Consider the following 23,382-nt stretch of genomic DNA (forward strand, 5'->3'; position numbering starts at 1 on the left):
TTTCCTTTTGCTCTAAGGGACCTTTTTGGGTTGTGCTGTTGTCGGCAGCCCAGAGGGCGCCTTCCTCAGGGGAATCTGCGGTGTCCCCTGAGCGTTCACGGGGCGTGGACACCCCGACGGCACCACCCTTCCTGGGGACTCGGGGTCACCTGCACGGTGGCTGGAGGCTCGGGTCTGGCCGCCCCTAGGCCCAGGCCCATCGGGGCCAGATCCTGCCTTGCTCTGGCTTCTCTGCCAAGTCGTTGTCTTCCTGCACTTAGCACCCGGGCTTATCTTGTTCCTTTATTTAATTGTCTAGTATGGGTCTCAGTGGACTACAAGCTCCCTGCGGACAGTGGTGTTTCTCTTTGCTCCGCATCCTCCGCACCTAGCCCAGTGCCTGGCACGTGTCTGGACAGACGAAACGGTTTAGGAGCAGCCAGGCCTGGCCCACCGTCTTCCCAGGTTTGCTGCGCGGCCCGCTCCAGGCGCTCCACCGCCGAGGTGCCTCCCGCCGGCTTCGCTGTCCGCTGCGGCCCCGCCCTGCGGGGCCGAGAAACCCCACCCCTGGGTAGTGCTGGGGCGGGGCTGGGCAGGGGCGGTGTCAGCGCGCCCAGACCTGGGCCCTCCCACAGGCCCCGGGTGCTGCTTCCACTGCCCCTGCCCCTGCCCCCAGGACTGACCTGCGCCCCCATGGCCATGGCCATATACCTGACCCATCGGAGGGCGGGGGCTGGACCGGGACACTGCAGGAACATGGCCTGTCGGGGTAAGGATCCGATCCGGTTGTCTCCGGGCTTTTGGCCTGGAGCTTCCGGAGTGAGAGCCTGGGGAAGGTGGCTGGGTGCGCAGCGGGAAGATTTAGGGTTCGCTGTTAACAGGGATTTCCAGGGCCTCCGACTCAGGCGCACACTTTTCCTGGAAATATGTTAGAAAATCAGAGACCTATTAGGCCCAACTACCAGGAATAGCATCCAGGCAGAAAGGCAGGTGCCTGGAGGGGGCAAGACAAGCACTACTCGCTTTTGGTCTCGGTGGTCCCTAAACCTCCACCCGCGTATGGGCTTTGCCTAATAACCTTGTTTCTGGCCCACCGCGTGCGTACACCATCCATTCATTCATTCGGGAAATATTTGCTTCCCTAACGTATGTTTGGCAATGTCCCCATCCCTAGCGATAAGGGCCGAGTGGAACGGACCAGTGCTTCCCCCATGAGGCTTACAATCTGGGCCCGACCGGGTTCCCGAAACAGGGATTCCTTTTGACTTCTCTTACTAACTAAAGTTACTCTGCGGCGGGGTGCGTAATGAACATTCAAATTCTTCCTGATCTTTGAAAATACACTCCCCTCTCCCAGGGTGTTATCCACAAGCAGACGAAAATTCTTTTGAAGTCGCTGGATTGTTACTTATTTCCATTTAGTAAATGATAAACATGTTCCCAAAGGACTTTTAATATTAATCTACCTATTTGGGGTATATTTTAATGTCTCTTAAAATTATCTTGGAAATGCAGACTTAAACTATTGTATTGTTGCCTTAGATTTTTTTTGGAAGTAATTCTTGTCTAAATCGCCCCCGCACCCCCCAAAAAAAGAAAAAAAAAAAGCACACCCAATTTACCATTTATTTATTAAAATGTGAAAAAAAAATTAAGTCTAGTATCAGCAAGGTAAGCAAAAGACAGTACTGACTGATGGGTTCTTCATCTTTCCTCTTATCTTTTCAGAGATGGCAAAAGAAAAACTAATTTCCCTGTATTTTCAGTTTCCACTGTATTCCTCCATTTAGAATAATTCAGGACAAAAGGGAGAAATCTTTCTACAGTTCTGGGAAGAATTACTATTAAAAGCGCTATTACCCCTTGAATAGCCTCTGGTTAATCTAGTGGCTTAAGTGCCTGCCTCTAACCTAAATCTTTTCCTGCAGATGTAACCCCAGTGGTCACAATCTTGAAGGAATAATTGGAGGGTGTTTGTGGCACAGCCAGACCCCTCACCGAGGGCCCCTCACTTGAGGGCCAGTCCTGGCACAGAAGCACTGGGGATTTTGAAGAGAACGTGAGGTGAGCCTTGGCCTGTCCCAGTCTTTCTTCAATGTCTGTAAATTCACTGTCCCTCAAGCTTCTCATCTCCTTGTCTGTCTCATTGGCAGGGGGTCTGAAGGCCCGAGCTGCAGCCCCAGCTTTGCCATTTGCTTCTATCTGTGACTTTGGCAAATCATTTAATCGAGGCCTTTCACTCTCCTGCTCTAAGCTCTTCTGTGGCTTCCCGTCTCACTTAGAACTAAACCCAGATGGCTCACCCTGGGGACCCATCCACGGCCCCCTCTTACCATGGGTCTCATCTAACCCCCTCTTTTCCTTTGCCTGCCATGTGCCAGCCACTGCCTTTCAATTACTGAACATGCCAGTCTGATCCCACCTCACTGGCCTGGCATGGAATTAATGTTTTCACCCCCATCCCCAGTTTGCCAATTCCTTTTCATTCTTAAATTTCAGTCTCCTTAAGAAGAGTGCTTCTGTCCACCTTTAAAAAACATTCTCTCTGTGTGCACTCTCATTTCCTTCATAGCACTTATCACAGTCTGTAATTCACTTGCTGCTTTTTTGTTTACTTGGCTTTCGTCTGTCTCCCCCATTGGATTATAAGCCACAGACCATGTCTCTGTGATTCACTGGTTCCCAGCTTGACCTCAGTGAATTTGAACTTCCGTCTTCCTTAGAACTCTATTGGCTTCTGGGACCCATAGTCTTCTTCTTCTTTTTCTTCCTCTACTTCTCCAGTGTCTCCTCTCAGTCTTCTTCACCAACTTTTCTTTCTTTACCTAATCATTAATTATTGGTATCCTGCAAGGGCTCTGGCTTAGGGGGCCTCTTCTCACTCCATTTCCTCCCAGCCTCCAGTAATCGCTGCCTCTTGTTATTCACACCCTTGTGGAATCTACTTCCCTTGAGTGTGGGCTGGATTTAGTGATTGCTTCTAATAAACAGTATCCAGTCTGTTTAATGATGGAGTGTCACTCCTGAGATTAGTTTGTAAACAGACTGTGGTTTTTATTGGGGTCCCTCATGTGAACCTTTTCACTCTCTTTCTTGCTCACCCAAGGGAGCCACGTCTGTGGAAAGGCCCATGTGGTGAGGGACCAAGGCCAGACAACATGGAGCCCCCTCCCCTCAGTCAAGCCTTAAGATGAGACCACAGCTCCAGCTTGACTATAACTCTTTTTTTTTAAAGTACATTTCACCATTTTTTTTTTTTTAAGGAGCTCACCACCTCCAAGTGGCTCCCAAGTTTCTCTTTTATTTTTTTATTTTTTATTTTATTTTATTTTATTTTTTTATTTTTTATATTTATTATTTTTTTTAGATTTTATTGGGGAAGGGGAACAGGACTTTATTGGGGAACAGTGTGTACTTCCAGGCCTGTTTTCCAAGTCAAGTTGTTGTCCTTTCAGTCTTAGTTGTGGAGGGCGCAGCTCAGCTCCAGGTCCAGTCGCCGTTGCTAGTTGCAGGGGGCACAGCCCACCATCCCTTGGGGGAGTTGAACTGGAGTTCAACCGGCAACCTTGTGGTTGAGAGCCCACTGGCCCATGTGGGAATCGAACCGGCAGCCTTCGGAGTTAGGAGCATGGAGCTCTAACCGCCTGAGCCACCTGGCCGGCCCCTTGACTATAACTCTTGACCTTGAGCTAGAGGCACCCATCTAAGCCCTGGTAGGTGCGGAAACTTTAAGATAATAAGTACTTTAAGCTGCAATGTTTTGGGGTCCTTTGTTATGTAGCAAGAGATAACTAATATGCCTCTCATGGTGGTTTCATAGCCACTGTGGCCTCAGTAACCATTCTCAGTGCCAATACCCCTGTATTTATATTTTGTTTCTCAACTCTTTTTCCACTTGACATTGCTACTGGGTTGTCTCATAAATGTCTGAAAGTCTTCACATTCAAAGCCAACTTGCCCAGCCCCTTAAATACATGAGAGTGGCTTTGTTGCCATTCACTGCTGTATCCCCAGTGCCCAGTACATAGTAAATCCTCACTGCGTGTAGGTTGAATTAATATTCCACATCAAACCTGTCTTTTCCAGTATTCTCTATTTCAGTAAACATGGTATAATCCATTCAGTCACTCAGCCAGAAATTGGGATTTATCCTTCATCCCCTAGATTTACCTCAATCTCACATTTCATCAGTCTCAAGTTCCTTACATCTGATACCCTAAATATTTTTCAAATCTGCCTGTTTCTCTATCTCCACTCCATTACTCAAGTCTCGGTTACCATCATCTCTTGCCTGGACCATAGCAATAGCCAAACTGGTTTCTCTTCATTCACTTTGTTATTTTAAAAGTAAAATTTTAAATGTAACACATAAAAATGTACACAAACCAAAAATGAAGAACATCATGGATTTTTACCAACTGAAAACAGTCCTTTAGCCAGCATCCCTATAGAATCAGAACTTACCAACACTCCTGGGGCTACTCTGCTGCCCCTTTCTGGTCGTTTCCCCTCCTCCTTCATCATTATCCTGACTCATCCAAAGCTAATTTGGTTGGTTTGTTTTTGAACATCGAGTAAATGAATCACACAATTGGAACTCTTCTCCTGGCCTTACTCCCCAGCAGGGGACTCATCCATGGGTTGCTTGTTCCCTGAATGGTATTCCCCATTGCGTTATTTATTTATTCTATTGTGGCTAGACAGTGGGTGGTTTTCAGTTTGGGGCTACATCAAGTAGTTCTTGTATGTCTCTGGTGACCACATATGTGAATTACTGCTGGGCTTGTACCCAGGAGTGAATTGCTCTGTCACAGGGTATGTGGATGTTCAGCTTTAGAAAGTTCTGCCACACACTTGTTGAAAGAACTTAAACCAGTTCTCCTCCCACCATCTGCAAACTCATCTAGTGCATTTCTTGCCCCAGTCCTAGGATCAGCCATTTCTCCAAGGAGCCCTGATTTCTATCATTAGCTAGTTTTTTTCACATTATAAAGCATTCACATGAACAGAATTTTTTAAAGGATGAGATAAAGTAAAAACAAATGGAATATCTACATTTTTCACACCCAAGGAAGTAAAAAGAATATAAAAGATTCTTGTGAAAGATCATGACACAAGTAGAGGAGGAGGTCTGACGGCTGGCAGGAGGGGAACAAAGACTACAGCAGGATGAAGGGCTGGAAACATCCGCTGAAAAGGACATCAAGGGTTGGTGCCTGGGTGCTATTGCCATCTTCTCCCGTGAGGGGCCTCCAATAGGGGCCCTCTGATTCTGAGCCAGTCAGAATACCTTCTGAGTGCTCCCATCCCCACCTGCTTCAGTGTCTTTGGCTTACATGAATGAATGTAGCCTGAAACTCCACCCGAGAATGGGGGACGCTAGGTATCAGACAGTGGGAGCTGGTGGCAGCAGCAGTGAGGGCTGTTTTGGGATATGACAGTGTCCTGGTTTCCTAAAAATGTACCAACATCTAAAGGGAAAGTAACTTAATTTACTCTAATTTTCACCCCAGAGGGCCAGCCAGAGGGACTATTGAGCTAAGTTTCAATAGTGTCCTTTCTGTACCTGTAGTGTAAGTTGTTTTTAGCTCCCAGTGTTCAGGAAGGTGGAATGTGGGTATTTGGGGAACATATCCAGTCTGCCCTATTAAGTTTGGAGGCATGCCTGACTGAGGCTGAAAATGCCAGCCTTCACAATCAAAGAAGGAAGCACTTCTTTGGTATTGCTGCCTATGGAGCAGCTTGCCCAGGGCAGGAAAAGGGAACTGTGATTGGCAGGCTGCCAGGCCAGCATCATGGCTAGGATACAGGAGCCAGCCTTAGGGTTGGGAGTCTCTGCCTGCCCTGTTTGCCAAATCAGATGTTAGTCTTGCTCTCCCATCGGGAAGAAACAAAGGCTCCAGGATAATAGCTGCTGGATAGTTCCAGTTGCTGCAATATATGGGCATCAAGAATTGGGTGATCAGTAGGAACCTGGTTAAAGAAACTGTGATATAGCCATACAATGGAATATGCATAGTTAAAAAAATATACCAGCAAGGCACCACTTGAGAACTGCAGGATTCTCGCACACAACCACTCTGTCCCAACCTGCACTAAGAGACTTGACCAAACTCTGGCATGACTTCTAGCAGCGTAAGGCTAGGATGACCCCAGTCCGCCATTAAATGCCTGCCTGAGAAAGCTTAACTCTGCTGCTAGGAGAATTTAGTGTTTGTTTTAACCAATACATGATTGATCCCTGACCTCCCTTTCTTAGATCATTTACTAAAAAGGCCTTATAATTGTGAATATGTGTCTCCTACAACCCAGAAGCATGTCATGAACCCGAGAGTCATTCCTTTGAAAAGTACTCCTCAGGAAGCACAGGGCGTCTGTCTTCCTGCTCTGTGGGAGGATGGACTCCTGACTTTCATAAATCGCATCTATACTGACCAGCTCTTTGATTTTTCACTTCTCCGACTCTACTGAGCCCGGTTCTCCCGTCCCTCATTCTTTTAAAATGCCCAGTCAAATCGCATGGCGCTCAGCTCTTTCCTCTGCTGTCAGTTGTTACGGAATAAAATCTTTTTCCACCACATTAACTACTATCCGACTGTGTCTCTGACACGCTGCATGTTTTTTTTTAATTTGTTTTTTATATTGAACAATCTCTAAGATGTGTGTCACACACACAGAGTGGACAAGTCAGCAGTATATGGTATACTCCCATTTTTGAACTAAAACAAAATTCAGAACAGGTAAATTTTCGGTAGGGGGAGACCCTTGTCTCAGGAAGCTGGACCGGGCGCTGGGCCGGAATTTGCCCTCCGGGTCCCCAGCATGGAGGCCCGGCGCCGGCCCTCTCAGTCGATTGCCCTCGCGCAGACAGCCAGTTTCCCTACGGCGGACGACTACTATAGGTCTCGCGAGTATCTGCCCCGCAGTTCTGACCTCCCCTGATGCTCCCGCGGCAGGAGCCCACAGACTGGCGCCGCGAGAGAGCAGGGAAAACCGGAAGTTGGAATGGAGCCGCCGGACGGGAAACGCGAGCACACCGGCCTTGGTCAGGCGGCACCAGGATGACCCTCCCCATTCCGCGGGGCTACCGTCGGGGACGCGGACGGGAGCGCGCCGGTGAGGGCGGCTGGGCGGTGCCGTGGGTGGGGCGGGTCCATAGAGGCGTCAGCCAATCACCGGCATCTCCCTTGGGCGAAGTAGTATCGTTGCCTGGACGACGTGCTCCCGGCGTCTGTGTTCGTGGGCTGCGGAGCTGGGCGGCGCCGACTGGTGCGCGCGGGGTTCCGGGGCTACCTGCGGCTCCGAACGCGTGCCCTGCGGCTGCCTCGTATTAGGGGACCGGGCCGCGAGGTCGTCTCCGCGACTCCGGGGGTGAGCGGGCCGCCGGCCGCGTGAGATCCCACGACCTGGTCTCCAGCGGCCCTGGGGGTTCTTAGTTAGTTTTCTTCTTTAAAAAACGTTTATTCCTGGGGCCCCCACCTATCTAACACTTATACTGGTTTTCTTTTCTTCTTTTCCGATGGTCAACATTTGCTCTGCTGTTTACTCGATTATTCCTGTCTTTCTTGGCCTCCCACATTCCTTTATACCCCGTGATCTCTCCTTCCTAAAGCTAGATCTCAGCATTGCCCTGTCTCCAACCTGGGTTAACCGCCTTAATTAGTACAAGGTGGTGGTGGTTGTTTTTACGTCAGATGATTCTTTGCTCGAGTTTTTATTATTCTGGGTGTTGTTTTGTAAGGTCCTCTTTAAGACCTGAGTTAGCTCTCAGGCTAATCTCTGAGGGTAGATAATGATTTATTTCCTAAAGGTGGTGTCTTCTTGCTCACGCTCAGTTAAGCCGCCTTATACCAGAGTTGGCATTTGTGTTTTCCGTGCCTGAACCTCCAATAAGTGCCTTCATCCTTGATATTTGTGTTTGTGACAGGCTCCTGAGGTGAGTACATTAAATTGGTGGTTTGTGAGCTAGATAGCAGGTGTTTTCTGTTGTAGTGGTATGGAGTTCTTACATAATTTTTTTATAAAGCCTTTTTTATTTAATTAATTAATTAATTAATTTAAGGAGGGCGAAGCTCACAGTGGGCCATATGGGGATTGAACTGGCAACTTTGGTGTTATTAGCACCACGCTCTAACCAACTGAGCTAATCGGCCACCCCAAGTTCTTACATTTTTAAATTTTAATCATCAACATTTAAAAGTCAGGATATTTCACGTTTTTGGTTTTTCTTGAATAATCCTCAAGCTTTGGCAATACTGGGCTCCCAACTGCCCCCTTTAAACAAAATATGATTTCTTGTGGCCTCTGAAGTTCCTCCCCACTCTGGTCTTACACCCAAGATACCGGTCATTTGTTGTACTGCCTGGTGGCCGGATGCATTTAGGTTTTCATCTCTGCCTTACTGACTCACCTTGTCTAGGTGCCTTTCTGAACTCTTTCAGGGACTGAAATTCCCACACTGCAAATGTGAAAGCCCTTCCTCCTAGACCTGCTTGTCCTAGAGCCAGCCCTGGAAGGAGGCTTCCTCTCATTTTCTAGAAGGAGTTAATGTCTGTCATATAGCAGGTGCTCAATAAATATTTTGTTAACAGTTAAATGTTGAGACTTCATTTGGTCTAGTTCAGGTGATCCCCTGATGGGATTCCAACCTCTGGGCTTTCCCAGTATCCCGTAAATGTCCTTTTTGTTTGGTAAAGAAACTTTTGCCCAGGAATCAGGTCACACCCCTCTTTCTGGGATTGCTGTGGGCTGAAATGGTCCACTTCAGGAGTGAATTTCGTTAGTACTCTGAACACTGGCTATGCTCCTCCTTGATGGAGAAATGCTCACAGACTTAGCAGTTCATCTTTCCAGGTCTCCTTATGGCTTTTTCTCAGTTTGTAGCTCTCTCTGGCTTGAAAACAATATTGACTCTCGCTATACCTTTGTACATCCCTCTTTACCTTGAGAATTAAAATGCCTGGAAATACAGATGAGAGACAAACTCCAGGGCTAATTTTTGTTTCATCAAAGTGACAGTAGAATGGATCTTAGTCCTAATACTCCTAAAACATTTTGACTTCAAAAGGAGAGCTGCAAACTTGAAATGCCTGGGGGGCCAAGTGGGAACCAAATGTGACAATCTGAGAGCAGGACTGGAATGTGGGGAATACGGGTCCAGGGTTGCCAAATGTTCTGATTTTTCAAGAAGATCAATTTTATGAGACTTCTCCTAATTTGTGAATATTGGAAACTAAGTTTTTTTAAAAAATTAAACCCTTGTGAGCCTTCATAGCATGCCCATGGGCTGGTACAGGGGCCAGTCATGCCTGTCTTACTGGGTGAAGTGGATGCGTCTCGTAGGACTCTGATGGGCTGAAGGTGTTGGGCATGGGAGCGTTTCCTGGAGGAACCTTCCTGGAATCTGTCTCCAGGGCTGACCCCACCCCTTTCCCGACTGAGAGGTGGACTATGAAGCCACTGGGGGTGTCTCAGGGTCTGGGACCCCAAGGATAGTTGAGTCAGACTCCTTTACCCCTTCTGTCCCCAGCCGTGAGAGGGAGCTGGGGTTAGGGAGGATCTAGAAAAATCAGATTGATCCCACATCCTTCCAAGGTATAGGGCATCAGGGATGGGGGTAGAGGGGAGATCCCAGGTCTCTCTGTTTCCTAAGTTCACTCTTATGAAGAGAGAACTCTGTCCCAGTCTTGAAAGGAACCCAGAGGACCTGATGACCAGCCTAGGGGCCTTAAATCCAGGGACAGCTCCACATAGACACCATAGACCAGAAGCCCTGAAGGATGCTGAAAAGGACCATCATGCTCCTCCACCCAGCAAAGTGCCTTTCTTGTGAGGACAGCTGCAATGCTCTTTTTGAAATGTCGAATATCAAAATCCTCCCACAAAATATATTTTCCCATTCTGGAGCCTCTGCTTGGCTTGTATCACAAGTACATGTCCGGTAAAGTGATCGTGAGCAGGCAACACGGATCTGGGAGTCACTTCCCGGCCAAGAGCAGGTGTAGCCTGGCTCCAGACCCCAGACCCGGAACCCTCGAAGCCGGGAACCCTGTAGGACTGCAGCTGCTCGGGGAACAGGATCTGGGAGGGACTTCCTGTTGTCCCTAATCCCGGTCTCCACTCAGCTTCCCATTCCTGGTGCAGGCTGGGGAGACTCCCTTCCTAGGGTAGGGGCCCCCGCCTCCCAAGGTTCCCCCTCCATCTGCACCTCAGTGAGTGGGGGGGCGGGGGCTGGGGAGGGCGCCTGGATCCCAAGACCCTCGCAGTGCGGCCAGCTGGCAGGAGGAAAAGGGGTCAAAGGTGGAAGACTTGGAGAGAAGGGGGCCTGGACCCAGGTTGGGTAAGGGGAAGGACATCCTCCGGGAATGTGAGCAGGATGGACTCCTGGGCCCAGGCGGGTGGTTGCAGCCGCAGGGTGGGCTACTGAGAGCAGGCAGCTCACTTTCTGGATCCCAGGCAGGGCCGAGGCTGAGCACAGGGTGTACGAGTCTGTGTGTCCTGGCCCAGGAGACAGCTGGATTCCTCAGCTGAGCTAGCTGTGGGGGGCGGGGCCCCACACCAGCACCTGTTTCGTAGGATCTCTGCAGACCTTTTGGCTCCTGATGACAGGAGATACCAATTCCTAGTCAGCCCTAGCTTTCCCTGAGTTGGTTGCTCTGAGATGCAGGGCTCTTGTTTCAGTGACAAAGGGGACAATACAAAACAGCGTTCTGTCGAAGTGAGGGACCAAAGAACAGAGAGGGAGGCCATTGGGTGGCATCAGGGAGGCTTTGTTTCTGATTGGGAACAGGGATGGGTCTGGTCCTGCATGGGGATTTTAGGGGGTACTTCAGAGGTGTCCAGGAGACACTGGCTGATTTCCTTTTGCTCTTCCAGGTTCCTGGCCAGAAGCTGGAGGGGACTTTGACAATAAGAGGGAGGAGAAACGACTCAGTTGTGCTTTCTAGCTCTGAGACAGAAAATGTCTGCAGACGGTGGAGGCATCCAGGCTGCCCAGGACAAGGAGAGAGCCCGAGAGGTATGGACGGGATGCCAGGGGAGGCATGCCCTGGACGGAACTGGAACAGGACAAGATTTTCATGGCAGGCAGTCTGGACCATTGAAAGAGTTGGAGTCACTGGAAGAGCAGGGCTGGTGGAAGGGGGGTAGTGAAGAGAAAGTGGTATGATGGGAAATATCTTCCATCTGGGAATCAACTTCTGCAGAACTCGGTTGCTTAGCCTGATGAATGCTGTAGTCAGCAGACCAAAGGCTACATAAGGTAACAGGGAGGCCACGTGCGGGTCCTACTGGTGAGGCTGGCTCTCTGAATAGCATCCAGAGCACACAGGGAAACTTCAGTGTGTCCTCCACTGCCCTTGGCCTGGGACCTCATCTCTTCTCTCTAGGTCTGAGCACACAGGCCTTTCTGTACCTGTGCGTGTGTGCTTGCATGTGTGTACACAACCTCTGGGGAGACCAGACTCACCAGGCTTGGAATCAAAGGAATATGAGTTAGCCTCAGCCAGGTGTGTGACCTTGTGCAAGTCCCCTGGCCTCTGGGAACCAGGTTTGGGATTTATAAAATGTTGACCATGTGCCTGATATTCCCATCTGTCTCAGCCAGGTGGTTGGGAGCTCGGAGATAATGGGCACAAGAGTCCTCTGTAAGCAGTTCATCAGCCCACAGGAGATCATTATTGTAACACATAAAACAAGAAAAACCCCAGGCACTGGAATCTAGGTCAGAGAGAACTGTATCCCCTCACCTAGTAATTCCAGTGGGTATAAGTATAAATATAAGCATAGTATTAGTTCTATGGTTTTCCTACCCAGAGAAGCACAAATAATTGTTAACCACTGTTTGGTTTCCCTTCCACAGTGCCTCTGTCACACCGACGGGCCTCACTCGTCCAAGACATTCTCTGCCGATGTTAGGTCTGCCAGCTCACACAGTAGAATAATAATAATAATTACAGGCCCGGTTCTATGTTTATCCAGAACTTTCCAGAGCAGGCAGCACTTTCTCATGTGTTAGTATCTGTGCAGAAGGCAGAGCAGCTGAGTCTCCGAGGCTGCCTTGCCCTTGGGGCTTCCAGGCACTCTGACCCCTGGCCTGGGGTGTTCCTCTTCAAGTCCCTAACACAGACAGAGGTGGGAGGGCGTCGGGGAGGGACAGGCATGCGTTTCCAGCAGAAGGCTGGCCAGTCCCCGTGCTGTGGATACAATGAGGCTTCACCAAGGGCCTCCCGGTGTAAGGGAAGTGACTTTCCCGAGGCATTTGAGGTTTGTGGGGAGATGGTGCCTGCTCAGTGTTGAACAGCTAGTGAGGAATGGCTCTGGATTTGAGCCCCAGTCACCTGAATAAAAGCTGCTCCTCACCCTCCCAGAGGTCTGGGTCTGAGCCTGGTGTGACAATGAGGGGACGAGTTGGGAGGACTCTGAAGTCCCACTGTTAAGGGGACAGTGCTGAGGGGCTGAGCCAGAGGGAGTTCTGTCAGACCAAGGCGGGCACCAGGCCTCAGCACACTTAGTGACAACCTTGGGCTTTTTTCTTCAAACCAAAACACTCCAACAGCTCCAACCAAAGTGAGGCAGGCCGGAAACTACCCAAGGACACATGATGCTGCCCTGTCACCTTTAAGACATGGTGGCCCTGGGGGTGACTTGGGAGTCGATACACTTGAGTTCAAATCCTGGCTGAGTCACTCATGAGCTCCGTGATCTTGGGCCACTGTCTGATCTCTGAGCCTGGGTGTATTAGTGTCCTGGGGTCGCCATAACAAAGGACCACAAACTGGGTGGCTTAAAATAACCAGAATTTATTCTCTCACAGTTCTGGAGGCCAGAAACCCAAAATCAAGATGTCAACAGGGCTCCCTCCCACAGCTCTAGAGGAGGATCCTTCCTGCCTCTTCCAGCTTCTTGGGGTTCCAGGTGTCCTTTGGCTTAAGAGAGCATCACTCTAATCTCTGCTTCCATCTTCACATGGCTTTTCCCTCCATGTTTCTGTGTCCTCTCCTCTTTTTATAAGGACACCAGTCATGGGATTTAGGGCCCAACCTAAATCCAGGATAAAGTTCATCTCAAGATCCTTAACTAATTACATCTGCAAAGATCTTTTTTTCTAAATAAGGTCACATTCTGAGGTTCCCAGCAGACATGAATTTTGGGGGGACATAGTTCAACCCACTGTACTTTGTTTCCTCATATGTTAAAAATAACAGTCCACAGTGCTTGAATTAAGACGAGGCAGCTGCCCTTTGGGCACTTGGCCAGCCTGCACCTGGCAGGGCCCTAATGAGCTGCCTGCCTTCCCTTTCAGGGGTGAGCAGGAGATGCATGGTCCCCGGCGACTGGAGAAGGAAGCAAGGCCAGTCCTTTAAGCTGTCTTTCACCTGGTTGTGCGTTTGGCCAGCCTAGGTGTCTTCTCCTGCAGGGACCCCCAGGCGTGGAGGGCATGGAGCTTGGCCGTTTCCCACTCTCTATCCCAGTGCTGATGGGGGTTGCCATTCCTAGGTTCCAGGTCATGGGCATCCTTGTCAAGAAATACTTGCTCAGTCAAAGGAGACGGTGCCTTTGGGAGCCACCCAGGAGTCACCCCACATCAAGACAGAGCCTCAAGAGCCACACCCCGAGGGGGCATCGCAGGAGGACAGGGCTCAAGTTGCTCAGGGCTGGGTGCCCCTGAGCCAGGGCTCCAAGGAGAAAGCTCTCCTCCTGCCTGGTGGAGGTGAGGAGAGGGATGTGGAGAGGGGGCACTTTCCTGAGTGGCAGTCGTGGGGAGAGGTGGCGGCCTACAGCCCAGGAGGGGAAGCGGCCCCTGCCATGGTTAGGGGAGATGCCCAGATGTCTGCCCACCTGCCTTTTGGAGGCCGCGCCTCGCAGCCTCAGAGCCTTCTGACCCTCCTGTCGGGTGGGGTCGGGGTGGGGTTTGAGGCAGCCATTGGTGTGCCAGGCATGAGCCCATTCAGGGGGAGCAGCAGGGCCCAGCAGGATGAGGTGGCCGCCCTGAGGACCTCTCTCCTCTCTCAGCCCTCCCCTCCCCCCAGGTCCCTGTGCTTTCCCCTGAGGGGAGGACCAGAGACCAGCAGATGGCCGCGGCGCTCCTCACTGCCTGGTCCCAGGTGAGTGTCCCTGTCCAAGGCTGGAGGGGACATAGAAAGATGTGGAGGGACAGTGTCTCTGACTGAATCGTCCTCCAGATCTGAGCACTGGACTTGAGGGTGGGGGCTGGAGAGGAATGTGTTGGAGATCCAGAGCTTTAGCTGTGCTGTCAGAAAAGAAGGCCTGTCTTTTTGTCTCCTGTCTTCTGCTGTACATAACTGCCTTTTTCTTGCCTTAAACACGCCATCCTTGGGTGGCTCCTGCTTCACCATCAGTCCCGAGGGCAGGCTTCACTCAGGGCACCAGGATGGGAGTCTGGGGTCTCAACTTCATCTTGGCACCATGGGGCCACTCCACTGTGTCCTGGCATGGCCTGCAGAGTGGGCGTTTCATGTTGTTTCAGATGCCAGTGACCTTTGAGGACGTGGCTCTGTACCTCTCCCGGGAGGAGTGGGGGCGGTTGGATCACACACAGCAGAGCTTCTACCGGGATGTCCTGCAGAAGCGGAACAGGCTGGCCTTGGGTAAGGGCTGATGCTTCCCACGGCCCTGGATGTCAGAGGTGGGGCCCGTCGCACTGTCACCTCCCCGCTTTCCAGGGCTTAAAACCCCAGTCATTGTTCACGTAGACCGCGCCGTTCTATAGAACCTTCCTGGTGATGGCATGCCCTGTATCTGGGCTCAGGTGGTAGCCATGAGCCAGAGGGGGCCGTTGAGCACTTCAGCTGTGGCTAGGGCAACTGAGTATTTAGTTTTATTTCATTTTAATCAGCTCAGATTTGAACTGAAATAGCCACACTGTACTAGACAGTGCTGACCTCGAGTTTCTGCTTCTCTCTGATTCATCTGTGGTGCTTATTCTTGTGGTTTCACCCTCCTTATCCTCGAAGCCCAGCTTTAGAAGTGTCTGACCAAAAAGCTTAGCTCTGGGGTCAGGGCTGCATGCCCATGGTGGGGGGAACGTGGTGTCAGCTAATCTTTCTAGACCCATAGACTCTGAGTGGTCACATCTGCCCTGAAGGGCGTGTCCTCTTCTCAGAGGGGACTTGGCTCCATCGGTTTTTCCCATATTAAGTAGTTAAGTCCCAGGGTTTGATTCCTCACTTTCAGACTCTAGTTTTCTTGGCAGATTTTTATGAGATCTATTGGAAAACTCAGTGTTCAATGATTCATTCTGTCAACACATGTCTGTTGCACACCTACTAGTCCAGTTGGAGCTGGGGGCTTGGTAATGCCACCTCTTGACTTCAAAGGTGGGCTGAGACCCCCGCTGTCCCAGGCAGACCCCAGGATTCCAGCTACCCTGCTCGCTCCTTTAATTATCTCAGGTTTGCTTACCACCTGTTATTGACACTCTCAGGGCCCTGGGCAAGTCCTGGGAGATCAGAAGGAGCCTAGCACCCATCTGCAGTCCCGTGGCAGGCTTCACAGGTGCCCTAAACCACCTAGTGGGTCCAACACATTCCCTTCCTCCGTGGGGCTTAGATCAGGGCATGGAGGTCAGGCCACCTGATTTCACTGACTTGACCAGAATTCCTGGGCCCTCACCTGGCGACTTAGCAAATGGACCTTTGGGCCCTGACTTCTGGGTGGTCAGTGTCCCTGGCCCTCTTGTCTCAGGCCCTCCCATTTGGCCTCTTGTTGCCCCTGGCCCTCCCCCAGGAGCCCTTTTTGCCCGTGATCCTGGGCAGGTACAGGAGTGGGAGACTGTGTTTGGTTTCCGTCATTGCTGAGCCCACTGCTGGGGCTGTGTGAGAAAGGGGGTTGCCAGCAGCTGACCTGGCCCAGTCCCTCTCCCTTTACTTCTAATGCTCATTCAGAGAAACAAGACAGAGTCTCGACTCAACCCTGAAAAGAGTGTGTCTGTTGGTGACCCTGGAACATGCTTTCTAGAGAGGGTGGACACCTGACCCCAAGCAGTGTTTGGGCTCACATGGTTTTACCCAGTGTTTCCAGAGCTGCATCTACTCCCCTTTTGCATTGTTACTTCTCAAGGGGGTAGTGTCTCCTGCTGGGCAGCCCAGAAGGTCCATGACTGAGCACAGCATCTCTTTTTGAGCAGGGTTTCCCTTCAGCAGAACTTTCTGGGCCTCCCAAGTGCAGAGCAAGGGCGAGGCCTCAAGCTCGTGCCAGCAGACGGGAGATGAGGAGAAGAGAGGTGCGTGCAGAGGTGATGGGAGCAGTGGGGTCGTCACGTCACTCCCAGATGCACCTTTCAGTGCAGGCTCTGTTTCATGTGGGGTGCAGACACATGGCCCTTCCTGGGCACCTGCAGAGGGTGGTTCTCACTTGCAGCGTTCCCCTCAGGTGCTTGTCCTTGCCTCTCTCTCCAGAATTCCCCTGGGTTCCTCATAAAAGCCTCTTTCTGTCTGGAAAATTCTTTCTCCAGGAGCGTTGGAGGTGGGGAAGGAGGAGACGCCGCCATCCCCAGCACCCCCTGGGGATGTGAAGTCCTTCAGGACCAGGGCAGGGAGAGCCCAGGGGGATGTACTGCAGTGTGGGCGGCAAGCAGCCAGCGGCCAGAGCGCGGGGCCAGCCAATGATGATGGGCAGCCAGGTCTCCTGGAGGAGAGACAGCTGCAAACAGCCCCTCCTGACAACGGCCTCCCAGAGAAACCCAGCGAGGAGGAGACCGGTGTCCCAGAGAGCAGCGAGGAGGGCCTGGCCCCTGATGGCGATGGTGACGCCAGCAAGAAGACCTACAAGTGTGAGCAGTGCGGCAAGGGGTTCAGCTGGCACTCCCACCTGGTGACGCACCGGCGCACGCACACGGGGGAGAAGCCCTATGCCTGCACGGACTGCGGCAAGCGCTTTGGCCGCAGTTCGCACCTCATCCAGCACCAGATCATTCACACGGGTGAGAAGCCCTACACCTGCCCCTCCTGCTGGAAGAGCTTCAGCCACCACTCGACGCTGATCCAGCACCAGCGCATCCACACGGGTGAGAAGCCCTATGTGTGCGACCGCTGTGCCAAGCGCTTCACCCGTCGCTCGGACCTGGTCACCCACCAGGGCACACACACAGGCGCCAAGCCCCACAAGTGTCCCATCTGCAGCAAGTGCTTCACTCAGAGCTCGGCCCTGGTCACCCACCAGCGCACCCATACCGGGGTCAAGCCCTACCCGTGCCCCGAGTGCGGCAAGTGCTTCAGCCAGCGCTCCAACCTCATTGCGCACAACCGCACTCACACCGGCGAGAAGCCTTACCACTGCCTTGACTGCGGCAAGAGCTTCAGCCACAGCTCGCACCTCACAGCCCACCAGCGCACCCATCGCGGCGTCCGGCCCTACTCCTGCCCCCTCTGCGGCAAGAGCTTCAGCCGGCGCTCCAACCTGCACCGGCACGAGAAGATCCATACCACGGGGCCCAAGGCCTTGGCCATGCTGATGCTGGGGGCAGCGGGGGCTCTGGCGTCACCCCCCCCTGCACCCACCTAGGAGGCTAGGAGCGTGGGGGCAGGCCCCGGGGGAGGAGCAGGGCAGTTGCAGCGCCTGTAAGGGGGGGCAAGGGAAGGGAGTAGGGGAGGTGCTGGCATGGGGGTGGGGCATGGCAACAAGGGAGGAGCTAGGATGAGGGGCAGGTACACTCGCTGCAAATTAAAGGCCTTGGAATCTAGCCTCGGCCTATTGCTCTGTCTTGGGGGGCCTTGGTGACTGACCCCAGACTGGGAGGCTCTTGGGTCAACTATGTGTCCTCAGGCATCCCTGAGTCATTACTCTCAGGGCTTGGGCCCCCTCTTCCTCAGCTTTGACCTGGCTTGGGGCCCAATCCAGATGATTGGGACCATAAGTCTCCAGGCAAAGACTTCTTAACACAGATTTCAGGACCTGAATTTAACCAGCCACTAATGGAATTGTGGACCCCCTGGCAGATGGTCTGCTGCTGTCATCACTCTTGTCCCAGGGGCATTGCTCACTGAGTCCTGGACCCTCTCTTGACTCGTTAGGAGCCAGGAGTGGGACAGATCCAGCTTGGGAACTCATGCTCATTGCCTCCTGCCTGTCCTGTCTCCTTCTCAGGAACGGGGCCAAGTTTTGTGATTGGACATTTTCCATCTGCTTCCACTGGGGTCTGGCTGTAATCCAATGAGGATTCCTCGCTTACCAGGGACCAGTATCTCTCCTGATCCCTTCTGAGGCTGCGGCCAGCTCCTTCTGCTAACTCGTCTCTTTGCACATGCCCTTTATGATTTGCCCTACCCACCCCTGCCTGGCTGTTTTACTCCTGGCCTTCTGGTTTTTGACCTCTAGTTTCTATTTCCCCTTCTCTACTATTTTTCCTGGGAGGGGTGGGCTCAGCCTGCTTATTATAGAAGATTTGCAGCTCAGCTCCCAAGATAACGTGCAGTTCTGACCTTGAGGACATCTGCATCAGAGAGGCCTTTGAGATCCCACCTGTCTCTGGGGATCACAGGGCCAGCAGGGTGGCTGCAGCCCTGGTTGCCTCCCAGCTCCTAAGGGACGAAGTGGCTTGAACAAGATAGTGGACGGACAACAGTAATAACAGCTGCCCTCCCAGGCATGGGTCCAAGAGCCATATATATGTCACCTCTCCTCTCCACAATGCTAAGCAGTGGGTTTTATCCTAGTGTTATAGATAAGGAAGATGAAGCTGAGGGTAAAGTCAAATAACCTGCCCAGTCATACAACGAGAGAGCTAGAAGTTGGAGTTCAAAGCCAGGGATTTCACCATGTAAAGAATACACATTTCCATACACCCCAACAGCTATTGACTGTCTAATTAGGGCATGCTATTATGAGGCAGCGCTGTCTAAAAGAGTAGGCAGGCAGACGACCTTCTGGGGCTCTGGACTCAGCTGGAGATGGAGGGGAGAAGGGGCATGTCATCAGCAGGATGCCAGGAAGCTGCTAACAAGTGGGAGCCCAGCCAGGACTTGAAGGTATCTGGGAGGTCTTGGGGAGTCTAGGGTTAGGTTGCTGGCAGGACTGGTTGAATTAGATGGCTCTTAATCGAAGAGGAAAGAAAGAAGGCAATTTCCTCCCTTCAGCTTGTCTTCATGGCTTCGGTCACAGCCAGAAATGGGATTTCTCTGCTTGGCTCAGGGTGAGGGGCAGAGGGGGCTGATGCACCTAAAACACTTTGGCTGCTCCCAGGAGCTTGTGTTCTAATGAAGGAGACAGGTGGGAAAGAGACTTGTTAAAATGACACTGGGAGCTGTCATCACTTGGCACAAGCTTAGCACAAAGTACTTATTAGCACAGTGGCTATTCATTTGCTTCTTTGGGCTACATGTCTAGCATGTCAGGACTTGAACCACTCGGAGGTCTGTCAAGTGAGCCAAGGAGTCATTTAAAGACTTCAGTCTGGCCTCTGAGGAACTCGGGGACCATGGTGTCCAGGAGAAACTGTTTCCCCTTTCCATAGCGCAGTGCTGAGGGATGTGGTTCCAAGAACCCCATAGGCCTAGGTGCACTTCCTAGATATCTATGCAGAGGCCACCATTCTGGGACAGACCTGGTGAGAGCATTTTGGCAGTTTGGGAAATACCTGACAGGAGCAACTAAGACTGGGGCATTGTGGAAGGGCCTGGAATGTCAGGGTAAAGGGTGTTCATGATTTGGTGAGTGATGGAGCATCACTGAGAGGTAACAGGCTGGGAGCGGGGAGACATCAGGGTCTTGGTGTCTCGATAGCGGTTGAGGAGGCTCAGGTGTGGCCTGCGTCCTCCAGGCATCTCACACCTGACATCCCAGCTTCGGGGCACTGGAAAACCCGACCTGGTTGCTTACGGTCGACGTGCGAATTAAGAACAGGGTGAGGGCGCAGGGGGAAATGTTCTCTGTGGGCTTCCCACGGGCTTCCCACCCGCTTCCTGTTTGGCGGAAGGCTCGGCCCTGGTCCTGGCTGAAGGCGCTCTGGTCCCGGCTGGCCGCGCTGCCCTCCCCCGTACGGCGACGTAGGCCTCAGCGCAGCGCTAGCCTGGACAGGTCCCGAGCTCTAGTGACCGCGTCAGGAGTTGAGGTCTAGAGACCCGCTGGGGTCTCGTCTGGGGGCCAGCCACGTGGGGTCGCCTCACAACCCAGAGGACTGGTTCCAGAAGGCTCCGCCCCTCCCGTTCTGCCCTTAGCCAATCAAGTGCCCGGGCGGAGAGGGGCGGGCTCCAGCAAAACTGACCGACACGGCTGGCGTCCTCGGAGCGGGTCTCTTCCGCCCCGCCCCCGTCTCCACGCCCCCAAGCCGCATGGTTGCCGGGGTAACTCTCCGAAACTTTCGGCGTGGAAACTCCTTTTTCCCTTCGATTCCCGTTGGAACCAACGTCCCGGAGCTGGACTCCTGGATTCGTCGCCAGCCCCTGGGCCTACACCGAGATGCCCAGCCTCCTGATGGCCTAGAGAGGATGTGGACGGGGGGGCCAGGGTCACTTCCGGCTTCTGGCGTCCAGCCCCGGTATGTCGTTGCTGTCCGGGAGGCCTGGGGAGCCCGAGCCCGGCAGTCACATCCGGCCCTGGCGGTGGTCTGCCAGTACGCGGTACCTGGGGAGTCCCGGACCCAGCCCGGAGGGCTGCCGCTGGCACTCTAGCACCTTCTGAGCCTGACGTTGCTGCCAGGGAGAGCCCGGTGCGAGTGCGGCAACGGCTTGGAAGGAGACCGCGGTCCATTTGGGGGTGGGGGGAGCAGGGTAAACGGAGGCGGCCACTGCGGGATTGGGGTTGGGGGAGGAGCGTGGCTCTGGGTGGTGCGTGGAGGATAGTAAAGGGCCGGGAAACGTTAAATGGGGGTTTTGCTGCATTCACATTCATTTTTCAAGTATGAAAAGAATGCGTTCCAGGTGCTTTACTAAATGTTGAGGAATAAGCCATGAAAAAGTCAGACAACACCCTTGTCCTCATGGGGTTGGCTCTAGTGAGTGAGACTGGCAAGCAGGTAAACGACACATACATTAATTTCAAATAGCGACAAATACCAGAGAGAAAGGACTAGGGTGAAGCAGTGGAGGATGTCGGGAACTGATTGTCAGAGAAGGCTCCTGCAAGGAGGGAACATTTAAGCTGAGACTTGAAGAATGACAAGAAACCATTTCACAAGGATTTGAGGGCAGAGCCTTCCAAGCTAGGAGAACAAAATGAATAAAGGCCCTGCCATGAGAAAGAAATTGATGTTCTAGGAGCTCAAATGACAGCCCTGGTGGGAGGGAGGGGGCGGCAGGAGGGATGGCTAGAGAAGTGAGACTTGTAAAGGGGCTGTGGCCTGAAGTTTCTCCCTGGTGTCCCATAGAGGGTGGAGAATGGGAGGTTATGAGAATGGCCCAACCTTTCTTATGGTCCAGTCTGTGACATGTGGTCAGGCAGGCTTTGTGCCTGGGTTACAAAGCACTCTGTGGCCTGCACCCCAGTCACCTAGAGCACACCAGTTTTTGTTCTCAACTAACAAAGCTCTAGGCCAACCTTAATTAATTAATACAATCAGAGGTCACTGACCAGAACAGGTTGGGCTGAAATCTTCAGGGAAAAGTGGAAAAGATGCCTGGATGGCCTAATCCTGCAGCCTCTCATGCACCTCATACTCCTGTGGGCATGTCAATATGCTAATTCCCTGGGACTAGCCACTCTTCACTGAGCACTTACTGTGTGACAAGAGTTAACACTGGGCTAAGTAGTCTACATGTATTCTCTTATTTAATCCTTATAACAACCCTACGAGGTAGGGAATCAGGATTCAGTATAACTCCAAATAACAGAGATCCAAAATAATAGGGTCTTAAACAAGATGGAAGTGTATTTCTCAAGATAATGTCTGGAGGTGGGCCAGAGGTAGGCACCCTATGGCAGGACTGGTATGGGGAGCCCTAATGCACCCAGTCAACAGAGACCCAGACTTCTAGTCTGCTGCTCTGCCACCATTAAAAGTGCATTCTCAGGATCCCAAAACAAGGTGTAGGACAAAAACCAGACATGCTGATTTTAAATTTTTTAATCAAATGGGAATATTATGTACAACTTTTATGTGAATAAATTTGAAATTGTAGATGAAAGGGATGATTTCCTAGAAAAATAAAACTTACCAACATTTAGTCAAGAAGACAGAAATTTTGAATATCCAATGTCCTACAGGAGAAATTATAAAAATATTTTTTTCCTTTTCCTTTTAAACAAGAAGTTTGTTTAAACAAGACACTTGACTTGAAGGGAAAACTTTCTAGGATTAATTTCAATTAGAGTAATTTATCCCTACTTATAAAAGACAAATTGCCCTACATATAAGAGCTATGTACAAAAAAGTTATGATAAATGAAAAACATTAAATTCTCCAATTGAACAAGGTATGTAGGAATTTTTATGTTGTTCTTTTTGTTGTTGTTAAATAGTGAGAGCAAAATAACTTACTGGAATATAAAGATAAGAGCTGAATGAGCATGCCACTAATGGAGAAGGGGTATTTTCACAGAACCAGTATTTTTCCCCATCCCATCTCCATTTGATGTTGATCAAAACATACGATTGGTGATTTAGGTAAACAAACAAACAAATGCTTGTCCACATACATCAGTTACTTTATATAAAGAAATGGGGAAGTGGAAAATGAAAGAATAGAGAAAACTAAGTAGTCAGGATGTGGTGGAACCAAATTGCAGTTTTCTAGAGAATGTCGTCTTGCTCTGGAGGAACAGAGTTCTGGACTAAAGTACCTAGCAAGTTGCCTTTTTAGTAGAAACCTCTTGTCTGCTGCTGGAACACATCAACTGTATCTTCATCCTCCGTTTCCAGCTGTGCAGGTGTGTCTGTTTCATTGATTGGCTGCCCATCAAATCAGAATCTGGTCTGCCTCACTAACTAACCCTATTGTTCACAATAGGCTTTCATAAGTTTCCTAATGGTGTATGCCTCTTCTTAAACTGCACCACAGAACCATCCTGTCCCACCACCTTCAAATTAGTATGATTGTTGTTCTCAGTCTTGACTCCTTCCTTGGGCTTTGCATTGGCCACGGTGAGCGCAGTTTTCCTGTGCTGCTGCTTTACAAAAGAGGTACTAGATCCGCTCCTCTATATTTTTAATGAATGAACTCTTGGCAGGAAGCAGTGCTAGATAGGGTATACATTCTGGTTGTAATAGCAATCCAAAATAACTGGCTGAAACTTGGTATCTCTCACATCACCTGCCTGGATAAAAATCCAGGGTTAGTTTGGTGGCTCCCCAGTCGTCAGGAGTCCAGGCATCTCCCATCTTATTGCTTTGACTCCTCTGGGTGTTACTCCCATCTGCATGATCCATGCCACTATGTCCAAATTCCTAGTAACAGTGGGGGAAAAGATAATAGGAAGCCATGCCCATCCCTTTCTAGTAAAATGCATACAT

The 23,382-nt window shown here is 51.2% G+C and overlaps 1 protein-coding gene across 8 annotated transcripts; it reads left to right on the forward strand.

The window, feature by feature from the left end:
* The first annotated feature begins 614 nt into the window (after positions 1-614).
* ZNF205 (zinc finger protein 205) lies at positions 615-18,497 on the forward strand. 8 transcript variants are annotated; one of them, XM_033102081.1, is made up of 8 exons: positions 615-748; positions 1,908-2,038; positions 10,855-10,996; positions 13,477-13,690; positions 13,993-14,084; positions 14,468-14,588; positions 16,127-16,222; positions 16,454-18,481. In XM_033102081.1, exons 3-8 carry the CDS (start codon positions 10,940-10,942, stop codon positions 17,500-17,502), a joined length of 1,629 nt encoding a protein of 542 aa, XP_032957972.1. In that variant the 5' UTR covers positions 615-748; positions 1,908-2,038; positions 10,855-10,939; the 3' UTR covers positions 17,503-18,481. The 8 variants fall into 8 exon arrangements, with proteins under 8 accessions (XP_032957972.1, XP_032957971.1, XP_032957970.1 ...); XM_033102079.1 differs by lacking the exons at positions 615-748; positions 1,908-2,038 and adding exons at positions 7,187-7,350; positions 7,790-7,915; XM_033102080.1 differs by lacking the exons at positions 615-748; positions 1,908-2,038 and adding an exon at positions 6,954-7,095.
* The last annotated feature ends 4,885 nt before the right edge of the window (positions 18,498-23,382 follow it).

The sequence above is a fragment of the Rhinolophus ferrumequinum genome, assembly GCF_004115265.2.
Source record: "Rhinolophus ferrumequinum isolate MPI-CBG mRhiFer1 chromosome 15 unlocalized genomic scaffold, mRhiFer1_v1.p scaffold_54_arrow_ctg1_1, whole genome shotgun sequence".
Lineage (NCBI taxonomy): Eukaryota > Metazoa > Chordata > Mammalia > Chiroptera > Rhinolophidae > Rhinolophus > Rhinolophus ferrumequinum.

What these genes read in the sequence shown, in the direction of transcription:
- ZNF205 (XM_033102081.1), top strand. Translation starts at nt 10,940, where the DNA reads ATGTCTGCAGACGGTGGAGGCATCCAGGCTGCCCAGGACAAGGAGAGA. An exon ending in ACAAGGAGAGAGCCCGAGAG is followed by an intron (nt 10,997 to 13,476) that starts GTATGGACGGGA and finishes TGCCATTCCTAG; the next exon opens with GTTCCAGGTCATGGGCATCC. An exon ending in TCTCCTCCTGCCTGGTGGAG is followed by an intron (nt 13,691 to 13,992) that starts GTGAGGAGAGGG and finishes CTCCTCTCTCAG; the next exon opens with CCCTCCCCTCCCCCCAGGTC.